At 33.0% G+C, this 22,870-nt stretch overlaps 2 protein-coding genes across 2 annotated transcripts; both read right to left on the bottom strand.

Moving 5' to 3' along the window:
- Positions 1-700: 700 nt before the first annotated feature.
- LOC143049724 (E3 ubiquitin-protein ligase TRIM45-like) lies at positions 701-2,832 on the bottom strand. The gene has a single exon (XM_076223415.1). It carries the CDS (start codon positions 2,735-2,737, stop codon positions 803-805), a length of 1,935 nt encoding a protein of 644 aa, XP_076079530.1. The 5' UTR covers positions 2,738-2,832; the 3' UTR covers positions 701-802.
- Positions 2,833-13,117: 10,285 nt separating this feature from the next.
- LOC143048944 (uncharacterized) lies at positions 13,118-15,219 on the bottom strand. Its single transcript, XM_076222794.1, has one exon. It carries the CDS (start codon positions 15,070-15,072, stop codon positions 13,429-13,431), a length of 1,644 nt encoding a protein of 547 aa, XP_076078909.1. The 5' UTR covers positions 15,073-15,219; the 3' UTR covers positions 13,118-13,428.
- Between the last annotated feature and the right edge of the window lie 7,651 nt (positions 15,220-22,870).

Genomic DNA, 22,870 nt, shown 5'->3' with positions numbered 1-22,870 from the left:
ACGACTGTCCCAGGTTAGGGGAGGGTTGGGATCCCGCTAACATGTTTAACCCCGCCACATTATTTATGTATGTGCCTGTCCCAAGCCAGGAGCCTGTAATTCAGTGGTTGTCCTTTGTTTATGTGTTGCATATTTGTTTTCGTTCATTTTTTTATATTAATAAGGCCATTAGTTTTCTCGTTTGAATTGTCTTACATTGTATTTTTGGGGCCTTTTATAGCTGACTATGCGGTATTGGCTTTGCTCATTGTTGAAGGCCGTACGGTGACCTATAGTTGTTAATTTTTGTGTCATTTTGGTCTCTTGTGGACATCATACCACATCTTTTTTATGACAACACCATGGCTAAAAATGAAAAAGACAAACAGACACATAATAGTACACTAGTACACATGACTCAACATAGAAAAATAAAGAATAAGCAGTACGAACCCCGCAAAAAACTAGGGGTGATCGCTGGTGCTCCCGAAAGGTAAAAAGATCCTGCTCCACATGTGGCACTCGTCGTGTTGCTCATGTTATAACAAATATAAGATATACGTTGGCCTTTTTTTGTAGCAGGTTTTTCTTCTCATTGACGTATACCCATCACCAACATTTCATTCAAACATATTGATGTTAATTGAGAGCATTTGCATTTGTTAATATTTGTGCTTTTCCTCTTGTTGATGCCTTGGATTATTATATTATAGTTTTATTTTTTAATAGTAACTCAAAGTCAGTAATACTAATCAGTTGCTATTATTTTATTTTTTCACAACGCAGTATTTCGAATACCATATAACAGTTCATCAGTTGCAGTTTATTCAATTTCACATACTAGCACTGGACCTGCCGATGCATGAAACGTTAAAAGAAATCGGTTAGTATTTCGCTTGAAGCGCATCACCCAAGGACATCCAGTTATTGTACTGTCGATATCTGATACAGGAATGATACGGATAAGTTGTCCAGTAGGGGTCAGCTGATGGATGTTGCTTGAAGAGTATCCTACAATGTATATATTCCCTTCTTCATCAATTTCCTGATTGTACGGATCTGATAAATTACTATGGTTATACTCAAAACCTTTACCCAACGCTGATTCAAATTTGATAGAGTGGTCTACATTTCTATAAATGAACTCATTTTGCTTGTAACAAGTGACAAATCGTGTGTCTGCGCTTGTTGATAATTCTTTTATTTTAGCACCTGTTGCAGCGGTTAACCATGAAATAGAATTATCGTAAGTAGTTATGAATTCATCTTCTACCAAACATAATCCCCACACAGGAGCATTAATATCTAAAGTATTAACTAAAGTTAACGGCTTGACGCTAATTATACAAATCTTCCGTGCATAAGAAGACACGGCTAAAGTATGATCATTCACTTTACAGATATCTGTAGGATCGTTCGGAACGTCCAACGCTTCTTTTTGTTTCCCGGTTATATCATGACAAACTATCCTGTTTCTATTATAGTCGGTTATAAAAATATCGTCGTTAAAAAATATACCACTGATGCAACTACCTTTGATGTCAATTGTAAATATTACTTTTATCTTTCCAGTATGAAAGTTTATAGCCTTAAATCCAGGTAGAGACGGTCTTTTTTCGTTTAAATGTAAGCGACCGAAGAACTCAATATTTGAATCAGTGTTTGTAGCTTCGAACTCTATCGATAAGTCCTTTATTTCTTTTACAACTTTAAACAAATCATTTTCAAACTGTGGCATTCTCCTAGTAATCTCCTCCATTTTGACCAAGCATTGTACATCAGACCCTTGTGACAAACAAGCCTCAAATATATTCTTCCAATGATCAAAAGTATTCTTCAAAACCGATAGTTCAGTACATTCTTCATTTAGTCTGTGAAGATGTTGTTCTCTTGTTATATTTACCTCTTCTATTATTTCATTTTCCAATATATCCAATTTGTCATTTAATCTTTTACGCATGTTTGCAATTTCTACCAAGATGATATCTATTTCATTTTTGAAATGTGTTGTGTTCTGATTTCGGTTTTTGATAATATCTTCTATTGTTTTACTTCTTTTTATTAACTTCTTGGTAAGTTCCTGCGCATGTGTAGATAGCTTAACTCCGGAAACAGCTTCATGTATGGTTACCACGTGTTCACATTTTCTATGATGTACAGTAGCACAAACGGTACAACATGACTGGGAGTGATCCTTGCAGTATATTTCGATTGTCTTCTCTGGATGTTCATCACAAGCAACAAACGCACACACATTTGAACAAGACACATCTTCAATTATGTTTTCAATCGGTACTATCTTGTGATTTCGTGACACTTTAAATGTTTTATGATTTGCTTCACACGTATCGCAATAAGCTTCTTCACAAACCATACACCATGATATTGCTTCTTCTGAAACCCCTTTACTGGTACAAGCATCACACAATTTCTCAGCTTTCTTCATTGCTTTTCTATCGATCATCGAAACCACAAAATGATTTCCCGGCAAAGTTTTAGCCCATGTCTCAGGATTCTCCGTACTGTCTCCAATATGTACAAGGCGATGACATATTGGGCATTTGAATCCCTCTGGGTTTTCTTGCTTCACGGCAGAAACTATATACGTACTTATACAGCTCTCACAGAACGTGTGTAGGCACGGTAAATACCTTGGCTGTTTGAATATTTCCAAACAAATAGTACACGTTAATAATTCAGAAAAATCTTCATTGATAGCTTTTACTTCTTCTTCTGCCAAATGAATCGAAGTTGCCATTTTTCTCCTGATAAAAGTGCCTAGTTCAAATACCGACTAATAACTGTAATACAATGTATATATATTATAATTTTATGTGTACCGATTAGGATAGTATGTCGTCTACACATTCATAAGAAATTCGTGAATATGTATGCTTGCTTTAACGGTCTGTCTATATTCATTAAAAAGTCACTAGGGGGAATGTTCTGTAGACTGATTCTTAAAGGAGATAGACGTACTTCTTGTGACATTATTAATTAAAAGACGATCCTCAAATTACATTTCTAAAACACAACACATTTTAACATAATTTTCGTACAACTGTTTGACAGTGTTTAACACTTTTTTCTTCTTTTATATGCTTTCTCTGAGGAGAATCACGGGGTTTTTTGTGGCTTTAAATGATATTTGTAATATTTAGAACTAGAAAACTAAGGTAAATGAAAAAAAAGTTTGTACTTAAACCGTTAACTAAGAATAAAAATCAGAAGAACTGACAAGCTTACTTTATCAAATATAAAAGTATTCACTCACATACTCAATTCAGATTTACAAACAAACTGATAATGAATTTGAGGTTAGGAGTGACTACCCTAATACATTCAAAGTTTTGTTACTGTTTTGCTATCTATTAATTTTAATTTTATTTTATCTTAGAGAACTAGCTCCTTTCCCATAGTTCTCCTTCTCCCATTGCATCCAGTTCTGATTCAGATTGTTATTGATAATTGAGAGAGTAAAAACTAATTGAAAAGCACACTGTTCCATTCAGTTTCTTATTATGAATACCTTATATGTTATTGTACTTATACTTCATCAGACCTTATGTTTGTCGATCTGCTCGACGTAATGTACACAATATTATAAATCTAGGTAATAAAAGACCTTGACACGGTATGTATAAGCCCCTAAAAATTTGTAGTGACTTTTCCACAGAAAAGCCCATCTTATGGTTCCATTTTTAAATGTATTCGTACATTTCTACTATTTCAAAAAGATTGCCCTGTCCAAACTTTAGTCAAATCTTAGAAATGTTTCGTGTTTAATGCTCTCCAACTTCGTATATGAATTGACCGTCCGTCATTATGATTCCAGAATTATTGATGATCAAATCTTGTTCGCACAAGTACGAACCTAACTTACTAACATTGATTGTATGTTTAACATATATCTAAACACGGTTATCAAACCATTATAATATCACTCATGATTCTATATACTGTCAATATGCATAGTTTGACATTCCGCAAAATAATCATAACGTCATAATATTTTATATAAAAACAAATGAATTACGTTTTTATATCACATACAGCTGTTACCAGTATGCTGGGCGTTTCAGTTGATATATTTTCGACTTTGTTAGTATGCATTCTTATTACCTACACCTATTTTGCATATCAAACCTCTGTAAGTCAGGCAAAAACAAAACGTATATCAATGAATACGTTACAGAGGAAATAATGATGTGTTGCTGTAGAATATTCAAATATGGTGTTCCCTTTTGAAGGAGATCGACCTCACTTTTGCAATTCTAAAGATTATTATTAAAAAGTCAATGACTACTAACAAAAGTGGTAATTCAAATTTGTCAATTAAAAAGTAATTCAAAAATTAAAGTTTTATTATAACGATTTGATAAAAAAAATTGTAAGTGGTTAAGTGTACAATAAAGAAAGAAGTGATATTCAGTATCAAGATTAGTATATCATTACACTATTCAGGAGATTAACATTGAAATTCTGATTTCACTAATTCTATTATTCCACTTATTTCAATTAAGATTTAATTTTGAAAATTTTGAAATGAATATAATCAGATTAGAAGAAAGTTTCTTTCAAACCTTTTTACGAAAGACGTCATAAATTAATATTAATGAAATATAAAATTCTGCTTTCCTGTTTTATCATAGCTTTCCAATTCTACAATATCTACAAATGAAAATAACACTATAAGCATGTACATACGAGTTTTTGGGATTTACTTTCACTCAGAAGGATCATCGTCGATAAATATACTGCATATATTATATACATTTCCCAACAAATTCGGTATAAAGAGCTTGCAGCTACTTCTCAGACTTAACAAAACGTGTATGAGAGAAAGCTGATGAATCAAACTTTTGTTAAACAGCGTCTCGTCCTCTTTCTAAAATAATTCATCACAAGATATCAACCTCTTATTGATAAATATTCCATATCAATTTTGCAAATAATACATGATGGTATTGAAGACTTAGTATACTGATAAGTTCTAGGTACTGACGTTTATCATATTTTTAACGTGTTATAAGGTCTTTTTTGTCTTTGTGTATTTTTTTACCTTTGATGATTGACAGATATAAGAAGATGAGGTGTGAGTGCCAATGGGACAACTCTCGATCCAAATAACAATTATAGGCCAATGTACGGCTTTCAACACTGAGCCTTGGCTCACACCTGACAGCAAGCTTTAAAGGGCCCCACAATTACTAGTGTAAAACCATTCAAACGATAAATCAACGGTACATTTTGAACAGTTATATCATGTTAAGGAGGGTTATTTGCGAAAAATAGCAGTCGAGAGAATGTTAAAATTGATTCTCAAGACTGGTATTTTTCGCAAATATCCCTAAAGAACATGTTATATCTGTTTAATTACACCGAATGTCTAAAACGCATTGATGATCGTGACGTTACAAGCGTCCAGTCGGATAGAGTATTTGTTGGCAAATACCACGGCAGAGAAGGTAAAAAAGGCATATCCTTTTTGCATATACCCCAGCAACGTTAAAAATGAACGATATTCCTTTGATAACGGTAAAACGGTGAAAAATACACTGGCTATCAACCAATCAAAAACCCAGGATTCTTACATAAGGTGTAATTATCGGTAATATACTGTTGGTGGGGTTTGGCATTGTGAATTAGGTACATTATCAAATATTAGAGTATATTTACAGAATAGTACACCATTCTTTTAAATTTGAATCCATTTCATTCACAATACCGATTGCTAGAAAATTTGTTAATTTATGTATCATTGTCATTTTGCTTAGTTTCTTATGTAACCTATTCTGACACCGGAAGCGGACTATTTTTAAACAGACTTTTACTGTGCGTATTGTTGTGTGTTATTTTTCTACAGTGGCTAGTATGACGTTCATTATCACTGAAATAGTACACATTTTTGTTTTTGTCTTTGTTTCTGGGTGCGGAATTTTCTCGCTGGTTGAAGACCAAGTGGTGGTGTCGTCTGATATTTGCTCTTTGACACATTCGCCATTATCATTCTCAATTTTATACATTAAAAAAAAGTGTTATTATGAAATGGTTATGTTCGTATTCTTGTCTTTCATTTTTTGTATGTGCTTTGTCTATAACATGATAAGCCATTTTGCTTTTCTTGGTTGAAATATGTATTGGATTTTATCGTGATTAAGATTGTGACTGTTGTACAACAATATTTGTTTGAGTTTGTAACCCGGATTTGTTTTGACTCAATCGATTTATGACTTTCGAACAGCGTCATACCACTGTTGCCTAAATTGCTCATTTTACATATTATGTCGGTTTATTTAGCTAATACAGTGCTGTCAATATAATGGAATTCTATGTAACTGTCATGCAAGTGATGGGTTAAGCTAGCTTTAAATATAGGCAACAGAAGTATACCGCCGTTCGAAATTCATAAATCGATTGAGAAAAAAACAAATCCGGGTTACCAACCAAAACTGAGGGGAAAATATCAAATAAAAGAGGAAAACTACGACACAGAAAACAGAAACAGAAACACAACATCAAAATGTAACACACACAGAAACGAACGATAATAGTAATGGCCACTGCCTTTACTTGGTACAGGACATTTTTAGACAAAAATGGTGGATTGAACCTGGTTTTGTGGAATGCAAAACCTCCCGCTTTTATGGCAATGTTAAATATAACATTAGAATGACAACATTACATGACAGGACTTCAATACAAATAAATGGGAGAACATATTGGACAGAGAAACACGCGAATAATAACTAACAAAAGGTACCAGGTTTAGAATTTAATACGCCAGACGCGCGTTTCGTCCACACAAGACTAACCAGTTACGGTCAGATGAAAAAAGTTCGAAAGCCAACACAAGCACAAACTTGAACAGCATTGAGGATCAAAAGTTCCAAAAGGTTGTTCCTAATACGGCTAGGTTTTTTTGTCAGGGATAAGAATATCCTTATCATTTAGAATAATACATACTTTAGCAAACAGTATATTTTTAGAAAATTACTATATAATTGATATACATGATAAAACTATAAAATCAGATTTAATCCATGATTTTCTACGTACAAAAATTTCTGTACCAAGTCAGCAAGTTGAAAGTTATTTTTCATGCGTTTGATAATAAACTCATTATAGATACCAGAACTAAATTTAATATATACGCCAGACGCGCGTTTCATCTACAAAAGACTCATCAGTGACGCTCGAATCCAAAAAAGTTAAAAAGGCCAAATAAAGTACGAAGTTGAAGAGCATTGAGGACAAAATTCCTAAAATTTTTGCCAAATACAGCTAAAAGAGGGACGAAAGATACGAAAGGGACAGTCAAACTCATAAATCTAAAACAAACTGACAACGCCATGGCTAAAAATGAAAAAGACAAACAGAAAAACAATAGTACACATGACACAACATAGAAAACTAAAGAATAAACAACACGAACCCCACCAAAAACTAGGGGTGATCTCAGGTGCTCCGGAAGGATAAGCAGATCCTGCTCCACATGTGGCACCCGTCGTGTTGCTTATGTGATTACAAATCCGGTAAATAGTCTAATTCGGTAGGTCACATTCATGAAAGGGAAGGGGATTGTAGTTACGACGTAAAGAACATATCCGATATCATTTGTGAAACGGTTATTCCATAACGGTCAACCAACTCGTGATTGCGTCCGTAAAATTTACGAAGGGATGATTTCAACTTCACCATTTGGAACTCTTGGTTTAATAGCTTCCTTGTGAGCAGTAACCCTCTATCAAGAAAATCATGATAGGAAATGCAAGCACGGGATTATCGTATCAATTGGGAGATATATATACCCCGTATGCAGGTGCTGCTTGAATGTTGCTACTTTTTTAATGTAATCTATGCCTTAGGTAGAAAAGCCTTAGTATTTCAAAAAATTCAATATTTTGTAAACAGTAAATTTATAAATATAACCATATCAATGACAATTCATGTCAGCACAAAAAGTGCTGACTCCTGGGCTTGTGATACCCTCGGGGAAATAAATCTCCACCAGCAGTGGCATCGACCCAGTGGTTGTAAATAAACTCATCATAGAAACCAGGACTAAATTCAATATATACGCCAGACGCGCGTTTCGTCTACAAAAGACTCATCAGTGACGCTCGAATCCAAAAAAGTAAAAAAAACAAATAAAGTACGAAGTTGAAGAGCATTGAGGACCAAATTCCTAAAAGTTTTGCCAAATACAGATAAGGTAATCTATGCCTGAGGTAGGAAAGCCTTAGTATTTCAAAAAATTCAATATTTTGTTAACAGTAAATTTATAAATATAACCATATCAATGACAATTCATGTCAGCACAAAAAGTGCTGACTACTGGGCTTGTGATACCCTCGGGGAAATAAATCTCCACCAGCAGTGGCATCGATGTGTTTGAGCTTTTGATTTTGCGTTTTGATAAAGGACTTCTCGTTTTGAATTTTCCTTGGAGTTCGGTATTTTTTATTCTTAAATTTTTACTGGTTATTTTCTGTGTAAATCTGATGAAGAGAAAAATTTCCAATAGAGAAAAAAAGATAAAGACATGTTTGATCATTCAGCATGTATTTAAGTGTCTGTATCACCATTGATGTACCTGAATGGTGGTTGTCAAAAGAATTGTCTTAACTTATTTACATTATTTCTAATATTTGATGTGCGTGACAGACCTCTGATTGTTTCTGATTTATTTATTTAGAACCATTATAGAACCGGGAAGATAAAATTAAGTGTTGTTGAATACTGCATGTTACCCTTAAGATGTCTTTTGTTTTTCTTTATCATTCGTTTGGTTTGATGACGCATTGACGTAAAGCCTAAATGTCCATTTCATTCACAATACATTACAACTGTAGGTCAACGATTTCTATAAGTTACTGATATTCAATTTTTCAACAAATCGAACAGTGGTTAATCAAAAGCAGTTTATTCAATTTCACACACTAGCACTTGACGATTCGATGCATGAAACGTTAGAAGAAACCGGTTAGTATTTCGTTTAAAGCGCATCACCCAAGGATAACTACTAGTAGTTATTTTATTGTAAATATCTGGTACAGGTATAACACTGATAAGTCGTCCAGTAGAAGTGAGCTGATGTAGGTTGTTTGTACCGTATCCTACAACATATATTTTCCCTTCGTCGTCAATTACCTGAATGTACGGATATGATAAATTATTACGGTTATATTTGAAGCTTTTTCCAGAAGCTGATTCAAATTTAACAGTGTGTTGACCACCCCAATATATGTACTCATTTTTCCGGTAACGTGTGCCAGAGTCCGCACCTGTCGATAATTCTTTTATTTAAGCACCTGTTTCAGCGTTCAACCAACAGATAATATTATTGTTAGCAGTTATATACTCGTCTTCTACCAGACATAATCCCACACTGGAACACTTATATCTAATGTCTTTATCAAATTCAACGGATTAACGTTAATTATAAAAAATTTCTGTGCATCAGACGACACGGCAACAGTCTGATTATTCACCTTAGTGATATCAGTCGGGTCGTTCTGAACGCTCAATACTCCCGTTTGTTTGCCGGTATTGTCGTGAAAAATAACACTCTTTTGATCCCAGTCGGTTATGACGATATCGTCGTTAAAGAATATACCACTGTTATAATTGCTTTTAACGTCAATTGTAAACAACACTTTGAGCTTTCCAGTTTGAAAATTTACAGTCTTTAATCCGGGTAGAGGCGGTCTTTGTTCAGTAGAGTGTAAGTGACCGAAGGACACAGTATTTGAAATAATATCTGTTGCTTCGAACTTTATCGATATATCCTTTATTTCCTGTACAACTTTAGACAAATCATTTTCGTACTGAGGCATTTTTCTGAAAATTTCCTCCATTTTGACCAAGCACTATTTCTGAGGCTTCGGATAAACAAGCCTCAAACATAGTCTTCCAGTGGTCGAAGGTACTCTTCAAGACTGATAGTTCAGCAGACTCTTCACTTATTTTGAGAAGTTTACTATTTCCCTTATTTTGTTTTCTAGTTTATCCATGTTTTCATTCATTTTTTACGCATGTTTGCAATTTCGACTAAGACAACATCCATTTCATTTTCGAAATTTGTTTTATTTAGATTTCGGTTTTGATTTCTGCTAGCTTCTAGCTTGTGACTTGTTTCTTTTAACTTCTTCGTCAGTTTTTGCTTTGGTAGATTCTTTAATTCCAGATACCGCTTTACTTATGGTAATAACGTGTTCACATTTTCTATGGTGTACAGTAGCACAAATGGTACAACATGGTTGGGAATGATCCTTGCAGTATATTTCATTGTCTTGTCTGGATGTTTATCGCAAGCAACAAACGCACAAATATTTGAAATAGGCGTATCTTCACTTATATCTTTGATCGGTAATATCTTGTGATTTTGCGCCATTTTGTATGTTCTATGATTGGCTTCGCAGGTATCACAATATGCTTCCTCGCAGACCGAGCACCAAGCTATTGCCTTCTGAGAAACACTTTTACTGGTACAAGCATCGCAAAGTTTCCCGGCTTTCTTCATTGCTTTCCTATCAATCATAGAAACGACAAAATGATTTCCCGGCAAAGTTTTAGCCCATGTCTCAGTATTCCCCGTATTTTATCCAATAGGAACAAGGCGACGACATACTGGGCATTTGAATCCCTCTGATTTATCTCCTTTGACTGATGAAACAAAAAATGTATGTATACATGTTTCACAGAATGTATGTAGACACGGTGATGGCCTTGAGCTGTTGTCTGGTTTGTTTTGGCCGGATTGTCGTCTCTTTGACACATTCTCTACTTTCTTTCCAAATTTTACGTAATCTTATGATAAAACATTGACGAAAAGACATAAATTACATTTGTAATACAATGTTATAGCATGATACAGATTAAATTATTTTGACAGTGAAAGTAATCAGGGACACACAACAAAACTTTTACAAACAAGCTTCTATAAAAAACTAAATGACTTTTTAAACAAAAACGCAATAGGTACAATAATTTTAGGAGGAGATATGAACGACGCCCTTAAAAATGTAGATAGGAAAAGTTCAAATATTCGTAAAAAAGCAAGTAAACCAGTCAATAGCCTAAGCAAATTAATAAAATCAAATGATCTTATAGATATATGGAGACACGTTAACCCTCAAAAGATCCAATATACATGGAGACGTAAAAATCAAGTTCAGTCTAGTAGAATTGACATGTTCCTAGTTAAAAAAGATTTCGTGTTAAACGTAAAGTCATGTAATATTAGACCTATTCTTATTAAAAGTACTGACCACCAAGCAGTATCAATTCAATTACAATCTGTATCATCTGAAACAACAGGCCCGGGGTATTGGAAAATTAACAACGGTATTCTCAACGAGCAAGAATACGAAGACAAAATAAATAAAATTATACAAAAACATGGTAATGAGATAGGGAAAAATGAAATAGATCCTAGACTTCTGTGGGACTCTCTCAAATTGGAAATAAAGGAATATAGTATTCAGTATAGTAAAAGTAAAGCTAAACTTAGAAAAAATGTAACGCGTAATTTAGAACTACAATTAAAAATATTATATGAAAAATCTAATAATGAAGATAACGATTTTATAAAAGAAAAAATATTCACTTTAGAGAAAGAGCTAGAAAATCAATATGAATACAAAGCAAAAGGAGCTCAAATAAGATCAAAACAAGAGTGGGTAGAAAAAGGAGAAAAAAATAATGCATTTTTCCTAGGTCTTGAAAAATCTACACAAACGAAAAAGACAATACTTAAACTAAGAAACAATAAGGGGGTAATAGTAACAGATCAAGATGAAATATTAAAGCTTGAAAGAGATTTTTAGACTTGCTACATGTCCCTTCCTAATTATGTTTTTTTTTCTTTTTTTTCAATTTTGACCTTTTAATAATTTTACTGCTATAACTAGAAGATTACAATTATAATGACATCTGCAGGAGGAAGCCTTTCTCCAAGGGCAATCAGTAGGATGGCACTTATCAGTAAACATATAAATTAGTAAGAGAGAAATAATAGACAGGGAATTGTAGCAAGTCTAATTTAACTTCTACTTCTGCCAAATGAATCGAAGTTGCCATTTTTCTCCTGATAAAAGTGCCTAGTTCAAATACCGACTAACATCTGTAATACAATGTATATATATTATAATGTGAAGTGTACCGATGTGGATATGTATATCGTCTACAAATTCATAATTTATTCCTGAATATGTATGCTTGCTGTAACGGTCTGTCTATATTCATTAAAAAGTCACTAGGGGGAATGTTCTGTAGACTGATTCTTAAAGAAGATAGACGTACTACTTGTGACAATATTAATTAAACGAAGATCCTCAAATTACATTTCGTAAACACACCACAGTTTAAAATAATTTTTATACAATTATTTGACAGTGTTTACCACTTTTTTCCTCTTTTATATGCTTTCTCTAATGAGCATCCCAGTTGGTTTTTTTTTGTGGCTTTAATTGATAATATTTAGAAATAAAAACAAACCGTTAACTTAAGATTAAAAATCAGAAGAACTGACAAGCTTACTTTATCAAATGTAAAGGTAATCACTCACATACTCATTTTAAATTTACGAACAAACTGATAATGAATTTGAGGTTAGGAGGGACTGCCCTAATACATACAATGTTAAATTACTGTTTTTGCTATCTTTTAATTTTAATTTTAATTTTATGTTAGAAAACTAGCTCCTTTCCCATAGTTTTCTTTCTCCCCTTGCACCCAGTTCTGAATTCGATTGTTATTGATAAGAGAGTGACAAGCGTTGACAAAAGTACATTTTAAAAATGTGCGCACGGTCAACGCTTTAACAACCCATTGAAGTTACAAAAAGAAGCATTCAATACTAATGTCTTATAATTACATTTTTTAGCTTTGATCATGAAAACACGATTTTTAAAAAAAATTTAATTCACCTGTATACTTTTTTTGTGGAACCACGTGTTATCATGAATGATAAGTTTTATTGAGTAATGCAATTGCTTAAGGAATAACACGTTGTATGCAGTTTTACCAATAGAGACCAAAAAAACCTTTAATGCAAGTTTGATCATTCAGCATTTAGGTGTCTGTCTCATCATTGATGTACCTGATCGGTGGTTGTCAAAAGAAATGTCTAAACTTATTTTTACTATGTTTAATATTTGATGTCCGAACCACGCCTCTGATTGTTTCTGCTTTATTTATTCTCAACAATTATAGAATTGGAAAGCTAGATTAAGAGAATTATAATTGGAGAAAGCATGTTGCCCTTTAGATGTCTTTTGTTTTTTTCTGTTACCATTCGTTGGGTGGGTGATGCATTGACGTACAGCCTAAATTTCCATTTCATTCACAATACATTGCAACTGTAAGTCAACGTCTTAGATCATTTTCTGATGTTCCATTTTCAAATAAATAGACGATTAGTTAACATGGTTAATCAATAGCAGTTTATTCAATTTCACATACAAACACTGCACCACGTGATACATGAAACGTTAGAAGAAACCGGTTACTGTTTCGCTTGAAGCGCATCACCCACGGAAGTGTAACTGTATTGTCAATATCTGATAAAGGAATAATACGGATAAGTTGTCCAGTAGGAGTCAGCTGATGGATGTTGTTTGAACCGTATCCTACAACGTATATATTCCCTTCTTTGTCAATTTCCTGATTGTAAGAACTTGATAAATTACTATGGTTATACTGAAAGCTTTTTCCGGAAGCTGATTCAAATTTGACAGTGTGTTGACCATCCCAATACATGTATTCACTTTTCCTGTAAGAAGTGACGTGAAGTGTTTCAGACCCTGTGCCTGTTGATATTTGTTTTATTTGAGCACCGGTTTTAGCGTTTAACCAAGAAATAGTATTACTGTAAACAGTCATGTACTCATCGTCTACCAAACATAATCCCCACATTCGAACACTTATATCTAATGTCTTTACTAATGTTAACGGTTTAACGTTGATTATAAAAATCTTCTGTGCATTACAAGACACGGCTACTGTCTGGTCATTCACCTTAGTGATATCAGTAGGGTTGTTCGGAATGTTCAATACTCCCGTTTGTTTCCCAGTGTTGTCGTGATACACGACCCTCGTCTTATCATAGTCTGTTATAATGATGTCGTCGTTAAAGAATATACCACTAATATAACTGCCTTTAATTTCGATTGTAAACATCACTTTGATCTTTCCTGTTTGAAAATTGACAGTCTTTAATCCAGGTATAGACGGTCTTTGTTCAGTAGAATGTAGGTGACCGAAGCAAACAGTATTTGAAACAATATCTGTAGCTTCGAACTTTACAGATATGTCCTTTATTCCCTGTACAACTTCAGACAAATCATTTTCTAACTGAGGCATTTTCTTGTAAATGTCCTCCATTTTTACCAAGCATTGTACTTCAGATCCCTGGGATAAACACGCTTCAAATAAATTCTTCCAGTAATCAAAGGTACTCTTCAGGGTTGACAGTTCAGTATACTCTTCACTAAATCTGAGAACATTGTCTTTTCTTGTAATGTTTACTTCTTCTTTTATTTTGTTTTCTAGTTTATCCAATTTTTCATTTAACGTTTTACGCGCGTTTGCAATTTCGACTAAGATACCATCTATTTCGTTTTTGAAATTTGTTGAATTTTTATTTCGGTTTTGAATGATTTCTTCTAGTTTGTGGCTTGTTTCTTTTAGCTTCTTCGTCAGTTCCAGTGCTTTTGTAGATTCTTTTACTCCTGATACGGCTTTATCTATGGTAATAACTTGTTCGCATTTTCTATGGTGTACTGTGGCACAAATTGTACAACATGGCTGGGTGTGATCCTTGCAGTATATTTCAATTGTCTTGTCTGGATGTTCATCACAAGCAACAAACGCACAGATATTTGAAATAGGCGTATCTTCATTTATATCTTTGATCGGTACTATCTTGTGATTTCGCGTCACTTTGAAAGTTTTGTGATTTGCCTCACATGTATCGCAATATGCCTCCTCACAAACCGTACACCATGTTATTGCCTTTTGAGAAACACTTTTACTGCTACACGCATCGCAAAGTTTCCCGGCTTTCTTCATCGCTTTCCTATCAATCATCGAAACGACAAAATGATTTCCCGGCAAACATTTAGCCCATGTCTCGGGTTTCTCCAAACTGTCTCCAATAGATACCAGTCGACGACATACTGGGCATTTGAGTCCTTCTGGTTTTTCTCCTTTCACAGTTGAAACAATATACGTATTTATACATGTTTCACAGAATGTATGAAGACACGGTAGATACTTTGGCTGTTTAAATGTTTCAAGACAAATAGTACATGTTAACAAATCGGCAAAGTCTTCTTTTGTATGTTCAACTATTTCATTTACGTTTAGCGAAGTCGCCATCTTGTCCTACAGTATATAACTTCCTTGTTCAAAGTCCGATAGATATCTAAATATATATGCACTAGCTGTTGATAGTGTACGGATATGAAAAGTAGTACCTTTACAAATTCATAACACATTCATAAATCTTCATCTAGCACTAGCTACGAGATATATAAAAAATCAAAAGTATGATTTTTGTTCAATCATTAATGGAAGTGAAATGGTGAAATAATAATTTGCTTTTATCAGCTAAAATAGTTCATTTTGTCAAACTTGCAAGTGAATAATTCGACCTCATTAAATCCGTATTCATGTGAACTCCAATTCAACCCCGCAGAAAGAGATAGAGTAACGCATGCATTGTCCCGTGTACGGGTATTTAAAGGAAAGAATGTCAACATTGAAAGTGGAACTAGGTAAATAATTTGATTAACTGATTCGATCCACACAAAATCATTCTTATAAAGGTAAAAACGACATAAACATAAATTTTTAATCTACAATACAAAATTTAACGTACCCTGGTACCTATAAAAATACAATTGCACGAGTTGCCTTATCTATTCATATTTATGTTTACGTTTACATCGCTTATTTGGGCATAGAAGGTCAACTCGATAGTTAATTAGATAGCATCTTGGCTAAAATTCACACGAAATGAAGCTACATCTTATCATTCTTATTGAGACCATGTCCTGTAAACTGTTTATTTTATACTTTTGACAATGTTTGATAGTTTGGGAAAATGTCTTACATTGTTATAAATAAAACTGAGAATTTGAGTCAATTCGGTGAACATGAATTTGGCAGCTAGTGCACCTTTAATGTAACGACTTTCTTTCATGAAATAATAACCAGGTTCAATTGTCTGTCGACTGACTCTTAAAGGCCTCAACTAAACTAACATACAACACTCTTTTATGTAATTGAGCTTTTGATTTTGCCATGTGATGAGGAACTTTCTGGTTTGAATTTTCCTTGGCGTTCGGTATTATTGTTCATTTACTTTTTTAAACATTTTTTAATTGACTATTGTACGACGGTGTACACAATTTCGTTTTCTTCTTTTTTATAAACTACTTCTTAGGGTAGTCCCACTTTTGTGTATAACATATATACTTGTAACCGTTCAATATACGAACAAAAAGTTATAAGATATATCCTAACATCTCACAGCAGTTATCTAAAATAAAAAAAAATCAATTGCAGTGTTCTAGCATCCTGGGGCAATCTTGTCATCAGTTCGAGATTGTGTTGCACAGTTATACTATTTTTTTAGTTTTTTGTTACTCCAAAAATCGCTATACGATCTAGCTGATATAATCCTTTATAGAGGTATCCACTCACATACAAGTCATATTTACAAAGAATCAGGTCAAGGATTTGTAGAAAGGGCTCTTTCCATATAATGTTATTTTACTGTTTTTGCTTTCCTACAAATATTTTTAGATTTTAGGGAATGTGTGGCCCTAGCTTCCATTCACACATTTTATCCAGTCTTCATATATATAGTTTTGATAAAAAAATGACAAACCCAAATTGCACTGTTAGCTCGGTATATTTCTTATGTTGAATACCTTAAATGCAATTATATTGCATCAGTAGTTTTTTTTTCTTTCTGGTTATCTCAACTAGCAATTTTAATCTTTTTGATTCGAGCGTCACTAGTGTGTCTTTTAATTGTCGACAAACACGTGTCTGGCGTACACATTTTTAATCTTTGTATCTTTGATGAGTTTATTTGTAGAACAGTTTTATAAATAAATCTTACCACAGCATGTTTAAGCACCCAGTAATTTGAAATTGAACTTCAGCATAGTAAAGCCTGACTGTATATTAGTGATCCTAGGCTATTTGTTTTAATTATAATCTCGATTCTTCACCTAGCTGAACATGCTGAAGATATCCATATCGGATTTTTTTCGGGTTCTTTTAAATGCTCTTCGCCTTCGTCTTTGAGTTGGTCTTCTGTTTGTGTTTGTTTTTTGTCTAACCAAAACTCTAAGCATGGTATATTTGATAGTTTTGTAAAAGATGAAGGGGAAATGATTTATTTGATAGAAGGGGGGGCAAGGGGGGTCCCCATAACAGCAAAACAGTGAATTGATTTGGTGAAAAACAGATAACAAGGAATTGAAAAGGGATAATAAAAGATAACAGTAAATGAAATATGAAAATAGATCTGTCCAGGACCAATCCAGTAGATGACTCGTAGATCTTAGTATATAACTTGTGGTATGGACCTAGAAAATTGTAATTTGTGTAAACAAGACGTTCCGGCCGTTGAGGCAGTTCTGCCTTGGTTGATTTTTTCCGTAACTTGTACAATAAGTTATAGTATGGATGTTGAATTTTTCTGAACGAAATTACTGGTTTCTGTTTTTGATATAGGGATATTTTTAATCCACGGCATTTGAGGGATCAATTTTTAATGATTTAGGTTTTTTTATTTAATTTTTAAAAATAGTGCAGCCAGTGACACTTTATTATCAATTTGATTTTTTGATTTTTTTTCTTCTGAAAAGCAATATATGTCATATATATACTTTACAAGTAATAAAAAAAAAACATTGATGCACAATATATTTTTTTTATTTAATGACCTTATGATAAAACTTACTTATAAAATGCAAAAATACCCAGATCAGTGGAGACAGGACATGTAACTGAAACACGCATACCAGTTATGATTATTCTGATAATAGAAATTGACTGAAGTGAAAATTCTGATAGTATAATAGAAATTGGACATAGTGAAAATTTGGATGACACCAAGTGAAACACCAATCATGTATCTTATGTGAAATTATAGAATATGAAAAATTTGGGTACAGCATTGGAGAAGCTGTGGGATTTTAAAAAGGGTATTTACCGAAAAATTAAACTGAAGACACATCTGTGTTTGCATCAATGGTTTCTGAGCTTCAATTTTCGCCATGTGAAGCAGTTAAAAAGCTTTTAAATATATGGTGGTCAGGGTTCTCTTTCATGTCAATGAAAAGAGAGGGAGTAGCACTTATAATTTAAATACTAAAAGAAAAAGATGTTGTATAATTCCCAAAGCCATAATTCAAACCCACACCACTTAGTAATGTAAAACAATTCAAAGGAGAAATCTAACTGCCTAATTTATCCACAAAATAGTGAACGAGAAACTTAGTAACACAGTTACAAACTACATGTACAACCACTGAATCAAGGCTCCTGACGTGGAAATAGGCAAATACAGAATGTGACTGCATCAACTTTAGCATGCTAGTTGGTGTCTAATCCTCCCCTAATCAGGGACAGTGGTGTAATAGTACAACATAAAGATTATTATGTGGTCATTGAATAAAAAAATCTATAGGGTGTACCAATGCTTTTTTTATAACAAAATCCATACTATGAGTTATTGTACAAGTAATAAGTGAATTATAATTTGTACAAAATGCTACATGTTCACAGACAATGGAATTTATTACAAAGGATAATAATAATATATACTGGAATGGTCCTGGGTCCAATTGATTTTATATGTTTATGTGATGTATGTTACTGAAATTCTTCTGCAAATACAGGGCCACCCTATAATACCAGTAGAAAGACCCCAATAGATATACATTGTAAGAAGATGTGGTAAGCGTGTCAATGAGACTATTATCCATTCAAATCACAATTTTCAATAATCTTCAATTTCTACGGAAGATTGGCTGTCAAAATGCTAACATTCCAATTTTCAATAACAGTTAACAGCAAATAGATTCTCACAATAACAGATAACAAAATAGATAATAGTCATATAACAGCTAACAAAGAATAAGACAATAACAGCTAACAGTAAATATATTTTCAGAATAACAGATAACAAAGAATTAAAATGCCCCATAACAGCATAACAGTTAAACCCCTTGCCCCCCCTCATAGAACATTTTGTCAGGTAGAAAAAGGGAGGCAAGACTTCCGTTTGAACCCTTAAACATAGGCGGAATAAGCATGGTTATACATAAAGCTAAGAGATGTTCAAATGGAAGTGTTGACAAATACGAACCATGCAATCTGTACGTTCGATAGTAAGTATAATTCAAATTACTTGAAAATTCAGAATATATAGAGACGTGTTCAAACGTCATCAGTGAAAAATAAAAGACAAATAATGGTAAAACGAAAACAAGGTATGGACAATGTCCCCGTCTGCTCTGTCATATACATGAGACTGTATAGTTCCACATATTTTAGATTTGACATACATTGATGTTTGCATACAACTTAAAATTGTTACGTTGTCTGTTAGACACAAATTCTCCAACCTGCATGACCATGGGAAATTATAAATTTATGTATGATGATGTAACTGTAGGAGGAGATAGCCAGTCCAACTACCTGTCATTTTTAAAATATTTGAAAGAAAAACAAATCCTGTGACAATGCACACCTCCATTAATCATTTATGATTTATATTTGTTTGAACATCCTACAAACTATTAAAGCAGTATCTCCAAGCTTGAAGGAGGAGGTAACTCGACAAACCATGATATCTTTATGCAGCTTGTACAATAAAATTACCAAGTCCAACTACCTAGCTGTCATTATTAGAATATTGCGAGAAAAAAAATCCTGTGACAATGCACACCTTCATTTATGTGTTTGAACAGCCTGCAAATTATTAAAGTTGCCTCTCCAAAACTGTAGTAATAGATAGCTGGATAAACACTTAATCCTAATCTGGACGGATCAAAGGACAAACAGATAGATAGATGCACATGGATCAAGTATATAACTCCTCTGCATTTTGTAGTACTGGCATAAAACACAAACCTAGGAGCCTTTATCTCACACACATAGTTTTCGACTTATTTGATGTATTTTGTGTATAATTTTTTGGAAAGATGAGATAATGAGCCTTTCCCGGCTTAACCTAGTCTATCATTGTGTCAAAATCAGGTTTAACCGTACTGACATTTATAGATGATTTAAACATTCAAACGTAAGACAACAAAAGACAAACAATCAAAAGATTTGTATAGAATGTTCTTGCAGTATGTTGTGCTGTTACACTGATGTTCGAGGTTAGGGGTGGATTTGGCGCCAACAAACATGTAAAACCTAGTCAAATTCTTCATGTGTTTGTCCTCCATCAGAAGCCTGTAATTTAGCATCTTCGCTAGCCAAGTGTTACGATCCAGTGCACTCCTCTCCATCCTTATAGGATAGAATTTCAGATCATGGAGGTGCATTGGTTGCAGTTGTAACTGGCTGCTTCCTATCGAAAAGGAGAAAAATGTGAGTAACAATTGTCACACGCTGATTGTTCAACATAAGTCTTTATCAACAAAACATAGGACGATATTCAGGGACAATTTTAAAGTTGTAAACATAAGACACAACAATATTAACATCTAGTAACTTAAGTGAGTTGAAATGTTGCCATTGATCAAGAATGATTTACTGGTAGTCGGAATGGATGGGACTTTTATCTACTGGTATATAGCACGGCATTGTAATAAAAAAAGGTGGCTTAATCTGCAAAGGGTGGGAATTGGGGAAGTGGATCGTAACCATTGGCTAGTGAAGATGGTAATTCAGTCGGTGTTGTTTGTTGCTGTATATCATATTTGCTTTTTAGTTTATTGTTTTCTACATATTTTTAGGCTGTTATTGATCTGATTTTAATTGTTTTACATTATTCATGTTGAAGCCAATGGCATGGTTTTTGTTACAGTTGAAATCCATGTGCTGACCTTTATAATGCATACTTCTACATCATTTGGGGGTATGGTGGAAAGTCGTCTCATTGGCAATCATACAACTTCTTTTTTTAATTTTAACAATAATGCTATAATAATGAAGGCATTTTGCTTCAAAAAGGCGCAAACAAATCTGAAAGCTCTCTTTTCAAATCATTCACACTAGAACATATAGATTAATCATATAGGCCAGCTGAGTAAAAAGGTATATAATGTAACATAAAACAACACTTCTGTATATCATCTATCTTTATTTACTTTTAAAAGTAAATGACTACAAAAAGCAAAAGCTTTCAAATGGACGGATTATTGTAAAAATAAAAGATATCAAAACATATCTTAGATCTGTTAAAATATCACACTAATAAATCATTGTTTGTAAAATGTACAGACATTAATAAATAATCATTTAAACAATTTAAACAAAATATAAATATAAATATGTCTGGTAGTCATGTGAAAACCATCACGTACTTCCACACGCAAGTAAAATAATGTTAACTATGTTGTGCAATTAAATAAAATGAGTTATCTCCCTTTCAGGCATAAGTTATTTTTCACCAGTTCCATTCTTTTGTAAAATATATTGTAATCAATATATGGTCATATATCTGTATCAAATCTTAGTTTTCAGCATCATTTGTAGATTTGATGGTCATAAAAAAAAATCATTATTTCTTAATCAGTCATGTATATATTTTAAGTAAAACTAACGTTGAAAACCTTCAAATATCATACAAATTTGAACTAAATATCACTAATCACACAAATATCACAGAATTAATATAAAGGAAATGTAAATACATTCATTAAAGTAAAATGGTTCATTTATAGTTTGTATTACCAAGAAATATAAAAAATCTTGTTCACTTATTTAGTTCATGTCAACCAATTGTAGTTGATTTTTTGGTGCAATATTTATCTTTAAACTTTCTTGAATAAGAAAAGGATTTTTTGATCAAAATACTCTGACACACACAACTTTGAACAATTTATGTGTAGAAAAAAAACCAGAATTCGACATTGATGCATATACATATTATCTATTTTAAATTATACCTCATTCTTTCATGTTGTTAGCACTAGACAGAAAATACAGAACCTTTAACAATGCCATATTTAATATATAAGCAGATAAATTGGAGTTGTCACACAACTGCTCCAACACAAGTTCTTACAAATATCTAAGTTACGTATTCAGTTCAAAAGAAAATGAAAATAAGCATTCTCAATATTTTTCTATTGTATGTCTGTTAACATTTCAAATTTCATCTGATATTTTGTACAATTTTTACCTCAAAAATAAAGTTGTGAAGGAGATTTATCTAAATTTCATTAAATCTTGATAAAAACCATTAAGAATTATGTAACAAAATTATAACAGAAAAATAATAACATTAATCTTCTTAACATTCAACATTAATTTTCTTCCTCTGCAAAACTAACAATGTATCCAATATTTTTTTTAAACATTTTACAATTTAAAATTGTAATGAAAGTACATGAAAGAAACAATAACAATATCACAATACTTGTTTGACAGCACCAAACAGCTGTGTGTAAAACCTCTAAAAAATCTGTAATATTGACTACCTACATTCAAAAGACCATGCTTGAAATTCTTAAAAATGTTTTACAAATTTTGCTTCAAGAGTAAACAAATTTCGTAGCTATGGCAATTTAGTGACTGTCACATACAGATCTGAGTTAAAATGACTGTCTTTATAAGTTTGGAGTCCATGCCATTAAATCTTTGTTTATGTTTGGAGTCCATGTCATCATATCTGTTTATAAGTTTG

This window comes from Mytilus galloprovincialis, chromosome 10, assembly GCF_965363235.1.
Source record: "Mytilus galloprovincialis chromosome 10, xbMytGall1.hap1.1, whole genome shotgun sequence".
Taxonomy (NCBI): domain Eukaryota; kingdom Metazoa; phylum Mollusca; class Bivalvia; order Mytilida; family Mytilidae; genus Mytilus; species Mytilus galloprovincialis.
This window is presented reverse-complemented; position numbering and strand designations above follow the sequence as displayed.